At 32.9% G+C, this 13,978-nt stretch overlaps 1 protein-coding gene across 2 annotated transcripts; it reads left to right on the forward strand.

The window, feature by feature from the left end:
* Positions 1–1,194: 1,194 nt before the first annotated feature.
* Positions 1,195–11,846, forward strand: LOC100798334 (stomatal closure-related actin-binding protein 1). Of its 2 annotated transcripts, none has more exons than XM_006605544.4 (13): positions 1,195–1,456; positions 1,829–2,128; positions 2,328–2,456; positions 3,992–4,084; positions 4,745–4,885; positions 5,987–6,055; positions 6,769–6,852; positions 7,313–7,493; positions 9,007–9,123; positions 9,298–9,356; positions 10,608–10,739; positions 11,053–11,202; positions 11,551–11,846. In XM_006605544.4, exons 2-13 carry the CDS (start codon positions 1,847–1,849, stop codon positions 11,593–11,595), a joined length of 1,482 nt encoding a protein of 493 aa, XP_006605607.1. In that variant the 5' UTR covers positions 1,195–1,456; positions 1,829–1,846; the 3' UTR covers positions 11,596–11,846. The 2 variants fall into 2 exon arrangements, with proteins under 2 accessions (XP_006605607.1, XP_040869085.1); XM_041013151.1 differs by lacking the exon at positions 1,195–1,456 and adding an exon at positions 1,459–1,621.
* The last annotated feature ends 2,132 nt before the right edge of the window (positions 11,847–13,978 follow it).

Raw genomic sequence — 13,978 nt, forward strand, 5'->3', positions numbered from 1 at the left:
ATTTCCAACTTTATAATAATTTAATTTTTCAGTAAAAAAATAAATTTTATAAAGCTTATGACAAATATAATTTTTTAATGTTTTAATTTAAGGAAAATTCATTTGTGAAAATTAGTCACTTTTTCATTAAAAGAACCTAATTTGTATTGAAGTTGATAAAAGTAAAATTAATTTGGTGTCAAGTGTAAATAACTCATTTTCCAATATTCTCCTTTAAATATATTCTTTTACTATTGATTCTAATTCATGTGGATATTGTTCAGCCAAAAAAATAAAATTTCATGTGGGTCTTACTAATTTAGAAATGAGACTCCGAAATGAAATTCATATATTTAAAGACTCAAATAAATTTCACTTAATAAAATAAAATATATTAAAATGAGTATTTTTTTAATAACTATTATGAGCCGTAAAATTTTTGCCCTCAAGTATTTTAACGTATGTTTGTACTGGAGTTGTTTGTAGCAAATGTAGCTGGCCTTCAACTCAAAGCAAGTCCCCTCTCTTCAACTTAATTTAGAGGGTTTTCCAAACACAATCTTAATAATTTGATATAATATTTAGAATAACTTGTAATATGTTTGGATAGGTGTTTCAAAGGCAGCTATTCCATGATTTTAATGCCAAAATGGAGTGTTGATGTGGAAACTAAATATTAATGACAATTTGAGTTTAATTTTCAAGCACACACTTGATGTGTGTCGATTCACGTGTTTGGTGACATAAAATAAGTTATTTGCTTGACATAAATAATACTTTTAAAATTTTATAATTTGTTAATTAGATACACAAACATTTTAAAACCAAATCACTTTATTAAAAAATTAAGGTTTAATTAATGTTTTAATTCCTGAATTTCGAGAGTGTGTTTTTTTACCTAAAATTTAAAAATGTTATTTTTAATACTTGAATTTAGACAAATTATTTTTTTAATTTCTTGATATAATAAATTAACACTTTAAATTTATTATGTCAGGATTAAAAAAATAATTTATCAAAATTTAGAAACTAAAAATAATATTTTTAAATTTTAAAGATTAAAAAAGTCATACTTCCAAATTTTGACACTGTAATTAAACCTGTTCAAAAATTAAAAGAAAAAAAAAAGGGGAAAGAAGTGTGAGTAAACGGTGAAGAGTGGGTCCCGCGAAAGAGTTTTGAGTTTAAAGCATAATAAGGAATGGACAGAGAGGAGAATAGAGTATCCAACATACATGGAAACACTGCAACAAAAAACGCCAACACTTAAAACACAAACTTGTTTAGGGGCCACACCCTCTCTCTCTCTCGGGCGCCATTCTCTTTTTTCCTTTCAAAAAGCAAAGCTACCATCTTTCTTTCCATATTCTCTCTCTCATTGTTACCCTGTTGGTGGATAGCAAAACTTCAGCAACCCTTTTGCATCTGATCTAAGAATCCCAACCTCAAATACCCATTTTTTGTCATTTCATGATCTGTAAGTTCAAGTTTTTGTTTTTGTCTTTTTTTAGTTAGCTTGCTTTTCCCTATTGCTCCAACTCAGAAAAAAAAGAAAGAAAGAAAAGAAAATGTGATAAGAAGCAGGATTAGGGTTTAGTTTCATTGTTACAAGCTGTCAGATTTTGCTTTTGATTTGAACTAGGTTAGTGGACAGAGTGGAGTGGTGGTATCTCAAATTATTAGTTTCTGATTTTGGAGTATTTTTTTTTGTTCTGTTTATGCACATCTGTGAGTGAATGCTTTTTTTTTTCTTTTAGTTTGTTTTTAAAGATTCATTGGACGGCTTTAAGTGGAATGTAATCTGCTCAGTTATTGTTGCTAAAGACTGCATTTTTATTGTGATTGGCAGAGGTTATAGTTCGTGAAAATGACGAGGATGACCCGTGATTTTGGGGATACTATGCAAAAAGATGCAGTGCCGGCGGTGTCGGCTGATATAATATTTGCTTCTCTTCGGTTTCCTAATTACAAAATCGGAGTTAACAATCAGATCATGGAGACAAAGGATAGTCCAAAAGTGCTATCTATGAAGGAGGTTGTTGCGCGAGAGACTGCACAGCTGTTGGACCAGCAGAAACGTCTGTCGGTTCGCGATCTTGCCAGTAAATTTGAGAAGGGTTTGGCAGCTGCAGCTAAGTTGTCCGAAGAGGTCATCATTTTTATATTTAAAATTCTACTTAATTTTTTAATACCTATGTAATGCCTTTGTTTTGGAGGGCATTTCAACTTGAGAATTGTATCATATAATTTTTTTTAACTGTTTAAATTGAAATTATCAGTGCTTACAATTTGCAAAGAATTTCATGTTGCTATCATAACTAGGTTGTTTGTTTGCTGGTGAAATTCAGGCTAGACTCAGAGAAGCAGCTTCACTGGAAAAGCATGTTCTTTTGAAGAAGCTTCGAGATGCACTGCAATCCTTAAAAGGGAGAGTGGCAGGAAGAAACAAGGATGATGTAGCAGAAGCTATTGCTATGGTTGGCTCCTTTTTTAGATCAGGCTTTTCAAATTTATTCAGTTATTTGATAAATAATTCATATGAAGCTGATAATATAATGTAAAGTCATGTTCATTATACTTCAATCAATGAGCACCTTTTCCTCTCTAAAAGTTAAATTCCTTGGGGGAGTGGGAGGGGAAGGGATCATTGGGCTCAATTAAGTTGGATCCTTAAAGTTTAAAAAACAAAAAAAGAAAGGAAGACTGGAGAGTATATTTGCCATATGCTAGAATTCCATATATTGTGCTCTTTGTTCATTTTTAAGGATCTATTTAAATAGTAATACTTTCTTGCTACAGGCCAGTGTCGTGTCTGACCCCCATCATGTAAAATGGAAAACACAATACTTAAACTTAATGCTAACTGCTAATTGGTGATGAGAAGATATGAATGCTTGAAATCATATATACAATAGATGACAGTATTTGATAACTGATATAATCTTATACTATACAGATTAAATGTAAAATTTTAAATGGTTTGATTCATACCTCTATGACTATGAGATGATTGGCAAGTATTGTAGACTGACTGTAGGTACCCTGCAATTACTACACTATATACATGAGGATAAATGACCAACATGGCAGACCATCTACAATCAACCTAGACTGTCTTACAACAGAATTTTAGAGTCATATGTGAATTATGGGTAGTGGACGGTGGCTAATGAATTAGTTTATGAATTATTTTATCTTGAGAAGATAAGATAATTGTTTGTCTGGAGGTATGAACGTGAGTTTGTGTTTGAGATATTTGAGGATACTTCTCTTCAATTGTCCTTCCTAGAGTTCTTGTTTGTGTACCACTATGTGAGTACTTCTTCCTTATTGTCAATATTCTTGAGAATTTTGTGTGCCCTTTAAACTCAATTTTGTTTGATAAGTGGTTGCTCTAAATATTAGCAAGGGCTTTTTGCTGGAGGTCTAGTATGTGAGTCATGGCCTTTTGTTAGCAATGATTGGTTGCGTCATGCATTTTTAATAGATTGTTTAAGTTTTAGTGTGCAGCAAGTTATCCTATTAATGTTAGACTTGCTGATTCATTTTAGGTCATGGGAAACTCTTAAGTGTAAAATAATTGCCACAGTATGGTGCAGTTGGTGAATAAGGAATGAGTAATAATTCCAGTATAAGATAGATCAAAGTATCATTCTCTTGGTGTTTATATTTTTCTAAAGGAGTTGCATCAACAAATATCCAACATGATTGCAGAGCACTTGTATTTTGATGTTCTTTTTGTTCTGTCAAGATGGATCAGAATAAACACTGCAGGGAGGGTGTTCATAGTAGGGATGGATGGGGAGTGAATGGAAATACATTGATAACAAAATACGGGATAGTTTTTCTTTAAATCACAAATTTGCATTGTCTCATATTTTCTGATTTATATAATAGATTCATTGTTCCACCTCTCCTGCACAGAAGTTACAATCTTCTACCGATCATTTATTCTTGCACTCAGTTTATTTGTGATTTTAATAAGCTGTAGCTTATTTGGTGCATTCTGCAGGTTGAAGCTCTAGCAGTTCAATTGACTCAAAGGGAAGGGGAATTAATACAAGAGAAGTCTGAGGTGAAGAAGCTAACAAATTTTCTTAAGCAGGTGATGCTAATTTCTTTTACTTTTTTCTTTTGAGATAGAAGCAGAAATTTGATAAGAAATAAAAAAAAGTTTGATAACAATAAGAAGGGAATATTAATATTCTCTCTAAACTCAGCGGCAAAAGAAAGAAAAACATGACTAGCAATAACATTAATATAAAACAGCACTCTGATCCCTCTCCATGTCTGCTAGAAATTCCTAAAACTACTATAACATCCCTTAATAAATTTGTCACGAATATTTCCTTAAAACTTCTAAGTGCTTTGCTTCAACTGCAGACATCAAAGGACAAGATAAACTGTTCTGTACACTGCCATAAATAAACGAGCATAATATTTCTGGGTCTAAGAGAGACTAGATTATTGCACAATGATCTGAGAGAATTTGTGATTTCAATATCAACCCAGCCGATTTGTAGTTATTACATATAAGTATAACAATGTATAGGCAATATGAAACAAAAAATTGTGTGCTGCCACTTTGTCTGTCTATCTGTCTATTGTCTATCTAATTTGTCTGGGGAATGAAACCTCTCAAAGTCTATTTCTATCCAACATTTTATCAGCATTATGTATCATTCTATTCATTCGTTATGAATGAATGGAAGAGTGATCAAAGAAACTTTCTTTTCCACTGTTGAGAGTTTATATTCATTTGTAGGCTTCTGAAGATGCAAAGAAACTTGTGAATGAAGAAAGAGCTTTTGCTCGTTTTGAAATAGAAAATGCCAGAGCAGCAGTTCAGAGAGTGGAGGAAGCACTTCAGGAGCATGAGAGAATGTCTCAAGCTTCAGGGAAGCAGGTTTGGATCTTTCCTTCTGCCATAATGTTAAGTGCATCTTATTTATTATCAATTATTTTCTTTCTAATTTCAATACATATGTTTTAAATTTATGATATATGGAATTATTAGTGAATAAAAATTTCTTCATGTTTTATTTTGTCCTTTATTGAGGTAGGTCCAGGGTAGTTTGCATGATGTAAAGTTATCTGTTGGGAATTTAGTTCTTTTTGACTTTAGGGCATTGTTTGTTTCTTTTGGTTTGGATGACGTTTCTGATGTCAAATATCTGGTGGTTGTCTCAATATGGGATATTCCTTGTTAGAGGTATTTCCGTTCTATATCATTGTCTTCTTTACATTATGCACCATAAAAGAATACAGTACTCTATTCATGATTCTAAATCTAGTCTTTCCTGGGATTTTCCTTATGAAGAAAACTGAATGTTTGGCAGAGTAATGTGATTCAATCCCTCTTGCTTTTGCTTACATTACTCTTTTTTTCCTATCAACAAATTGATTTTCAACATTTTGAACTGTCTCCTAACATGGAGAGGTTTTCTTATGACAACCTCATTTGAAAATCTAAACTCCCTGTATACCTATGGCACAAATCTTTGTCTTCACTTAACTTTTATAAGTGATTTCTTCTGTTTCTTTTTAAAAATTTGGGGATGAAACAAGGATACCAGATGGGTAGCATTATGCCGCTTTTGAATTTCTTTTCTTTGGTGTATGTGGTTGGAAAAAAATGTGTTTTTTGAAGGGCCAATTTTTTACCATAGATCTGCTTTGTCACAGTGCTTATTGGTTCTCTTTTGTGCTATGTTCATGACTGTTTCAAAGGTGTTTACATCATTTCTGGTGTATGGAAAGAGTGGACAGCCTTATGCATTCTTGAATCTTGATTCTTTTCCTCTATTTTTTTAATATTCCCCTAATTGTACTTTACTCACTTTCTCTTGTATATTTTTTTATTCTATAAGAAATTATCAAATAAGAAAAATTCTTCAATAATCATGATATTGATTGGTTGCATTGAAAATATAACTGTTGATATTGCAGTGCTGCATCAAGTAAGTAATTTTCATTTTAACAAAATTTATTCCTATGGGAACTTTAGGATCTGGAACAGTTAATGAAGGAAGTTCAAGAGGCCCGGAGAATCAAAATGCTGCATCAGCCAAGCAAGGTATACATTGTACCTTTTTTCATTTATCTCTTGTCGTAGATCAATTATTATTTTAAATGCTCTTTTTTCTTCATTGTAGTTCCCTGACCCAACCTCTACTTTTTAAGTTTTCGTCAATACTTATTGGCAACGTATTTTGTATGTTCTCTTCTATAATTAGTGCCACCATATTTTGGTATGCCAGTATGCTTGGGCTGTTGACTTTCTTATTCATTATAAAGAGGTTGGACTGGAGCCTTGGAGGTGGTGATGAAATTCTTGAGATATGAGGAAAATACTTTGTATATTTGAAGACATTAGATTATAAATTTTCTAGCCCTTTTTTCTGTATTTGGTTAAAGTTTGAGTTATCTCAGTCTTCTTGAGACCGTTGATTTGTTTGTCTTGCTGGTTTTCACGAATAGCTGGTTGGTTGTACTGTTATGTACAATTGATGTATGATCACTTAAAGCTAGCAAAACAAGATAAAGAATTTGAATCAGTCCAATATATTACATCTATGAAGGTGTAGAGTGGATCTAGAACAAGGGCATTTCAGGGAGTGTATTTGGTTATGGCTGTGGTATTTTGTCTTTTAAATACATTATTGCTATTATTTTCCTATGTTGAAATTGCCTTCTTCTGACTATTTTCTTAGCCACATATCATATTTTTATGATATTAACACTTCATTGCTATTTTAAGGAAATGAAGACATTATGTATTGATTTTAGGTTATGGATATGGAACATGAGCTTCGAGCATTGAGGGCTCAACTTGCAGAGAAGTCTAGACTTTATCTTCGTCTACAAAAGGAGGTATGCCTATTATCTTATGTCATTTTGAAGTGGTTGTGATTTTTTTTGTCATTAACTGATTCTATAAAATATTAATACACTGTTTGATGTACAAGACTTTAGGAAGTGTTACTTTATTCTGCAGTATGTGATATGTGTGTATGTATGTTGATATGTGATTGTGTACGCACAGAAGCATCTTACTGTCAAATTCTCAAATCTAATATGAGCATCACTTGTTGAAAATTATGAAAAAAATGAAATAAAATATATTCAAATCTTCTATATTCCTTTGGCTATAATATGAGATATAGACTTGGGGGTTTTCAAAGGTCTTCTATGGAAATGGTTATTGTTTGGACATCATTATTAAAGCATCTTTTGTTTGAAGCGAATGATTTGTTTTTTTGATAAAATTGTGGAGTGATGTGATGTCTTCCATAGTAATTTATCACTGATTTTCTTCCATTTCACTTTTCAGTTAGCAAGAGCAAAGAAAGGAGAGGAAAATGCTCCCCATTTATATGAATTAGAAGGAACTGAAATGTTAGGTTCATATTTGCAAATTCAACCTTGCTCTGATAATGTCCCTGAACTTTCAGAATGTTCAATTCAGTGGTATCGTGTATCAACAGAAGGTGCCAACAAGGAACTTATTTCAGGTACAAATTCCAAAGGTTTTGCACTTTGAATGATGAATAGCTTTTTTAAGCCAACCTGTTATGTTGGATTGACTTTTTCTTAATGCTGATCATGGAAATCAATTGGCTCATTACTTACACTGTTATCTACCTCTTGTATTTGGGTATTGATATTAACTTAACATTCATGTTTTGCTGTGACACTTCTATCCATAGTGATTGCTGATTATAGAATTATAGCAAGTCAAGAAACTTCTAACTATTCTTAGTGGGACAAAATACTCCAAATATAAAATTGATATACTCTTTTTGATAACATGCCTACTAATTTATGACAGAAACTGGATTAGAAACTAGAAAAAGAAATGAATTTTTATTTAGTACTCAGGGATTCAGGGTATTGAAGAGATCCTGTTCTCTCCCCACTCTCTAAGAGTACAATCCGTTCTCAACCTCCCTTATTTATTGGCAACATGTCTTATTCAAACTATCTAACCTAACTAAGTAATGTAACTATGTAACGGGGGTTACCTAATAACTTATTATTATTTTTAGCATCATATTTATTGCTTTACAGCAAGAAGAGTTACTTTTTTCCTCAAAAAATCCCACTTTCATTGCTACTTGCTGAAACTATTATTCTGACAAACTTTTTGGCTTCAAAGTATATGCCTACATGATTACTGTCTTATCTGCATATATCAGGTTGCTTCTTAAGTGTTCCACCTTTCCTATACAAAGCATTGTGAACTATTAACTGAACACAAATCTTCAAACATCAAAGTAAAAGAGGAATAGGCGATTATATTACTAACAAAATGGGAAAGTGATCATTGTTCCGGTGATGCATTTTATTTTGTGCCTTATCAATACAATTCTCTTTGGAAATTGGAATTATCTCGATGGGATATTTATCTTTTCTTGAAGAACTCCTCTCCCTGAACTTACTCGTTTGCTGCTCTCTACCTGTTTAATTTGTGAACATAAATAATAACTGGTTTCATTTACCCTTTATATTATAGAAAACTAGATGGCACCAGAAAAAGATAAATGAAACTGTGTTTCCAAAGTATTCTGAAGCAACCTCCATATTAGCAGTCTCTTTCTGTTGTGTCATTCACTTCCACAAATGTGCTGTACCTCAGATTATCACCAATACCCTTGTTGATGTCTTCCTTCCTTTTAGATGTCACCTTTCCGATTGAAGGAGCAAATTTTTTGTCATTATCCTTCTCTCTATCAATAAGTCTGAGTTTTCTATTTGCTAAGCAAAATTCTTGTTGGTTAAATATTTTATTGTAGATGTTCACAATGATTGTTTGTTATAAACTATTTTCTTATGATTCATAGCATGTGATTTTGTTTTTGTGGCTATTATACAATATACATATTGTTAGCCAATCTTAACTGTTGTAAGGGCTTAATCTATAAGGTGTACCATTTGAGATGCATTGTGGTGGAATATTGATTATATGCCATATCTAGCATCTTTTCTATCCTTGCCTATCATGTAATACGACTTTTCTTTTCTCAGGAGCTAACAAGTCAGTTTATGCCCCCGAACCTTTTGATGTTGGACGCGTATTGCAGGTTGATATTATTTTAGAGGGCCACCAGATCACATTGTCAACCACTGGTCCAATTGATCCAGGTTGGGTTCCCATGCCAAGTTGTACACTTTTAATTTAGTATTCATTCACAAGTATCATTTCTATGTATTTTCTTATATTTAAATATTTATAAATTTTTGTATTATCAATTTAAATAGGTGGACTTGGTTCTTTGTCCAATCAAGTTGAAAAAATCATTTTATATTCTTTTTCAGCTGCTGGTTTGGGAACCTATGTAGAGGCACTTGTGCGAAAACATGACACCGAATTTAATGTATGTTAACTTTTATCTCTGCTAATTGTATACAAACATCTATCTGAACTTATCATTCTAATTATCAGTTTATAAGTTTGTCTTGTACATGTGATTTCTATTTTGTAGCTCATTTGACCATACCATGTTATTGTGCAATGGGCATGAATAGATTCAGTTGCACAATTGCATTCACTATAAAGGGGATAGATTGGTTAATTCAAAATGGGATACATCTGCTGAAAACATAAACTACTTCTAAGTTGTTAGCAAGGAGGGAAAGCTAGAGTCTACAAAGGGAATACATTGACTCGACTTGCCAGGCCTCCAACTCCTTTATTTATATTAGGATTAGTTTAAACACAGATAATACACACTAGCCAGACTTATGTACTAATCTTAACCCAAATAGACAGGCCCATAACTAACATATTTTAATTCTAACGTGAGTAAACAACAGTGTTGTCAGCGCATTCTATTCTGGTGCTTGTAATGGGGGTTTGACCAACAAACAAAATTGCTTTTATCTTGTGCCTTATGTTATGTACAATATCGTGGTGAGACAATTATTGGGTTTTTTTTTGCTAATAGAAAAACTTAAAAAGCTGATATTAGTTGAATTGGTTTTGCCGTGATGGTGATTCTTGCAAAGGAGCCTTGTGCTGAAGTAATTCTTGTGACTGCATAAGGCAAAACAACCAACTCTTAGGTTTACAGGGTGTTATTGTTGAAAAATCTATAATTCTTAGATCAATACTTTAATTAAGGCTAACCTTCTAAGTTGTGTGGTTCCTTGGCATTGCATCAAAGTATGATTGACCAGGTGAGTCTGATTTTCAGAATTATCAGTTGCTTAAACTAATATGTCTAATAGTTTTTTGACATGATAGAGTCTCTTTGACTGAGTAGTCTTGTGCCATCCTATTCACCACCAATCTCGTTAAAATCTCAATACAAGCTGCTAGTAAGTTGTGAGCTTGTTTTGCAGTTGTGATTTTTATGTTTGAGCAGTGTTCTCACCAACTGTATATGGTTCCATGCTTGTCCCTCCTCTCTTTTAAACAAATTTCAATTAAAAGTAGTGCCTGATTTTCATTAACTGTTGCTTTGTGTTGCACTTAATTAACATTTCAATGTAAGAAGTTTTAGAAAATATGGTCATATTCTTTGGTTATAGTAAACTGCAGCTGTCACTTTGTTTTCAATGTAAGAAGTTTTAGAGCATGGTCAAAGTCAGTGACAATAATAATAGTTTAATTTAACACTTTGCAGGTGGTAGTAACTCAGACTGGCTCAGACCATCCAAATGAATCTATTCATGTACTTCATGTTGGAAAGATGAGGATGAAGCTCTGTAAAGGAAAGACAACAATTGCCAAAGAATACTATTCTAGTTTCATGCAGGTATTTCAAATTGTGGGCGCTCGGTTATTGATAATTATTGGTGACAACTCAAATTATTTTTCATGTTCTATCATTCTGTAGCTTGTGTGGTCTTGGTAAATAAGGAAAGTACCCATACATTTACTTTGTGATAAATACTGTTTCTAACCTTTTTCACTTACCTTTTCATGGCAGTCTATATACCTTGAACAATGTAGCTATCTTTCTGTATGAAAATATCTTTAGGCTTTTCTGTTCAAGATTTTGATATTTTCGTTTCTTTGTCTTGTTTGTTGCTATGCACTAAAATATGGTGCTTTCTTGTTTTCTTTAGCTTTGTGGAGTTCGAGGAGGTGGGAATGCTGCAGCACAGGCAGTCTTTTGGCAACCAAAGCAAGGCCTTTCTTTTGTATTAGCTTTTGAGTCTGAGCGAGAAAGGAATGCAGCCATCATGCTTGCAAGAAGATTTGCATTTGACTGTAATGTATGTCTCCCTAAAGAATTTACACTAGATTTATGCTGAGACAGATTTGGCTCTTTTAAGCTGCATGTTGCACTTTAGAAATGTTGAAGTGCGGAATGATAGCTATTGATTGAAAGATCTTTCGAACAACTTCCTGTTTCGTTATACATGTGTATGTGTTTTATTTCAATCTCAATACTTAATTTTTCAATCAACAGCTATCATCTACATCCTACACTCTACCCTTTAAGGTGCATCTCACAATTTAGAGGAGCCGAATCCGATGATCATATCTTTTTGAATTGAAGCATTCATCTTTCATTTCTATCATTTTCTAACCAAGTCTTCATTGCTAAATTTCTAATGCAGATTATTCTTGCTGGACCTGATCACAAAGCTCCATTAGAAACATAATGGGACCTTGGATATTATTTTCTCAACTGTAATTATTTGAGTTTTCCTTGTATTATAAGTGTGTAACAGTGAAATATGCCTTTGGATTGTGCTAAGGATTCATACCTTGAGGTCTGAATTCCTTTATTCAATTTTTTTTTCACCAACACCAGGGCATGTTTTTGTTTGCCTTTGTGAGTGACATTAGATAAAAATTTTAGAGCTTACATTATGGAATTGGTGAAAGCTATGTCCAGTGTTTGAGGTGCTAATTGATTGTATTTGATTGATCCTATTACTGTCAAAATTCTCTCTCTATTAGATTTGTCTTCGGATATATACTTCCATCGTGAACAAGAATTTTTGTGAAACTTCCTCACTATGCAATGTTCTATAGCTACATTTACTTCAAGGATTGAAATACCGTTGAAGACAATACATGGAGAATTAAAAACCGTTGAAAAAAAATAGAATTAAAATTTTATAAAATAACTTGCTCAAGTAGCAGCATTCACCACATGTAAGTTGTGGAAGAAGATTTGAATATTGGGTCCGTCATAATCATAAAATTGTTGTTGGAGCGGTAAAAAATAAAAAGCATATCTTTTATTGGATAAAGTTATAATTTTAAAGATAGTTGAAATCTGGTTTAAATTATCATCAAAGATTAAATTGATTCATCTTTAAAGAAGAAAGATATAGATAAAATTAAATTATCTTATCTTTCTATGTATCAATATCAAACATGTAAACAAACATCTCCCTCTAGCCTATATAATAAACTAGTTTCTTCTCAAAATTTACAGAATGCTATTCACAGTTTAGTTTTTCGTAGCATATTCATACTCAGATAGAATGGAACGGCAACACTACTCCTATCGTGTGTCAAGGTTGAATGATCAACACACCACGCTAATGCCGGGTGATATTTTCAAATTTGATATTGGAGTTTTATATGACACCTTGCTATACCCATTTCCTTCTCAGTCCATATCCAGCTACAACTTCTTTCATGAGGGTCAAGATATCTTACGGACAGTGTTGGGCGCGCACTTCTCCGTTGAATGTCTTGACGAAATAACAGAGAAGATCGTATGCACTGTTCGAGAATTGTTTCAAGTTGATACCGTTCCTCCTCCTCATCCTTCGGAATTTCAATGCCGAGAGATCCCTTTGTTTGTGAAAATTTTCATATTAAACAATGGTGTGCGTGCAGCTGCAGTGGAGGAAGAGTCCACGCAGTGTTCTAGGATGATTTCGGCATCCAATGAAGCCATCCAGAGTTCGTTGAAGAAATGTATGGTTACGACACAGAGTGAATCTTGTTGTCCTATCTGTTTGGAAGAGTTGAATATCAATGCTGAGAGCTACACAATGCCATGCCATCATCTGTTTCATTTGAAATGTATTGTTTCATGGCTGCAAACTAGTCATGTATGCCCCTTGTGTCGTTACCCTTTGCCAACCCTAAAAAAAAAACTAACATGAATGCTAGAATTATGATAGAAATTCTGTTATATTCATGTAATCGCTTCTTGATTTGTAATAGGATCACTCATTTGTTTGATAAACTATATATGTTATCAAGATTACAAAATACATTCTGTTATTCAATTGAATGAACTGTTTTGGTTCCAATTAGTGTCAAGAATATCAAAAGGCTGTAATTTGTGTGCCGAAATCCTGAATTTTAAACTCCTACGTTTGTTTGAATTGTATGATGCTTGCTATTCTGACATAAAAATCGGTCAAATTTACTAACTTATAAGTTATAACCTGCAACATATATTAAGTCTTATCCAGAAAAAAGTTGTTGCCATATTATTTTACTCTGTAAGGTGTTTCCAAAACTTGGTGGCCATAACAACATATCTAACAATAATAGATAGAGTGAAACTAAAACATTGGCCTTGTTTCTTTTGCGAGTTTTCTGCATCCTCGGTCGCTGTTAAATTTGTCAGTGTTACTGCCTGATTAAATTTTAGCTGAAAAAAGAAAAATTATACCTTATTTATAATTTCATGGAAAATCTGGTCAGACTTGTGTATAAAGACATATAACAATATTATAAGATTTCACTCCAGTCTAAAGTTTATAATACTCTCACAACAACCATTACTTCTGTAATCACAACACATAGTACATTTACACAAATCACACACATGATTTGGCACATTCCCCTGAGGCAGGTTTGGCATTGATCGAAGACAAATGATGTAAGGCTGGTTTTGTGGTACACAAGGTTGAGTCCTTTGCAGAAGATGACAAGCTGCTAGGCCAAATTCCATGCTCAAATTTCGGCCATCTAACTTTTATCGATAAAACTTGCTCAAATATTTTAAATGAGATAACGTAAATTAATTAGTTTAGATAGAATCCAAAAGACAGATTTATACTTTACCAA

The sequence above is a fragment of the Glycine max genome, chromosome 20 (genome assembly GCF_000004515.6).
Source record: "Glycine max cultivar Williams 82 chromosome 20, Glycine_max_v4.0, whole genome shotgun sequence".
Taxonomy (NCBI): Eukaryota; Viridiplantae; Streptophyta; class Magnoliopsida; order Fabales; family Fabaceae; genus Glycine; species Glycine max.

Bases quoted from the DNA above. Each gene is read 5' to 3' on its own strand.
- LOC100798334 (XM_006605544.4), top strand. From the start codon at position 1,847: ATGACGAGGATGACCCGTGATTTTGGGGATACTATGCAAAAAGATGCA. The intron at 4,085-4,744 runs GTGATGCTAATT...ATTCATTTGTAG, and splicing joins TAACAAATTTTCTTAAGCAG to GCTTCTGAAGATGCAAAGAA. The intron at 9,357-10,607 runs GTATGTTAACTT...AACACTTTGCAG, and splicing joins AACATGACACCGAATTTAAT to GTGGTAGTAACTCAGACTGG.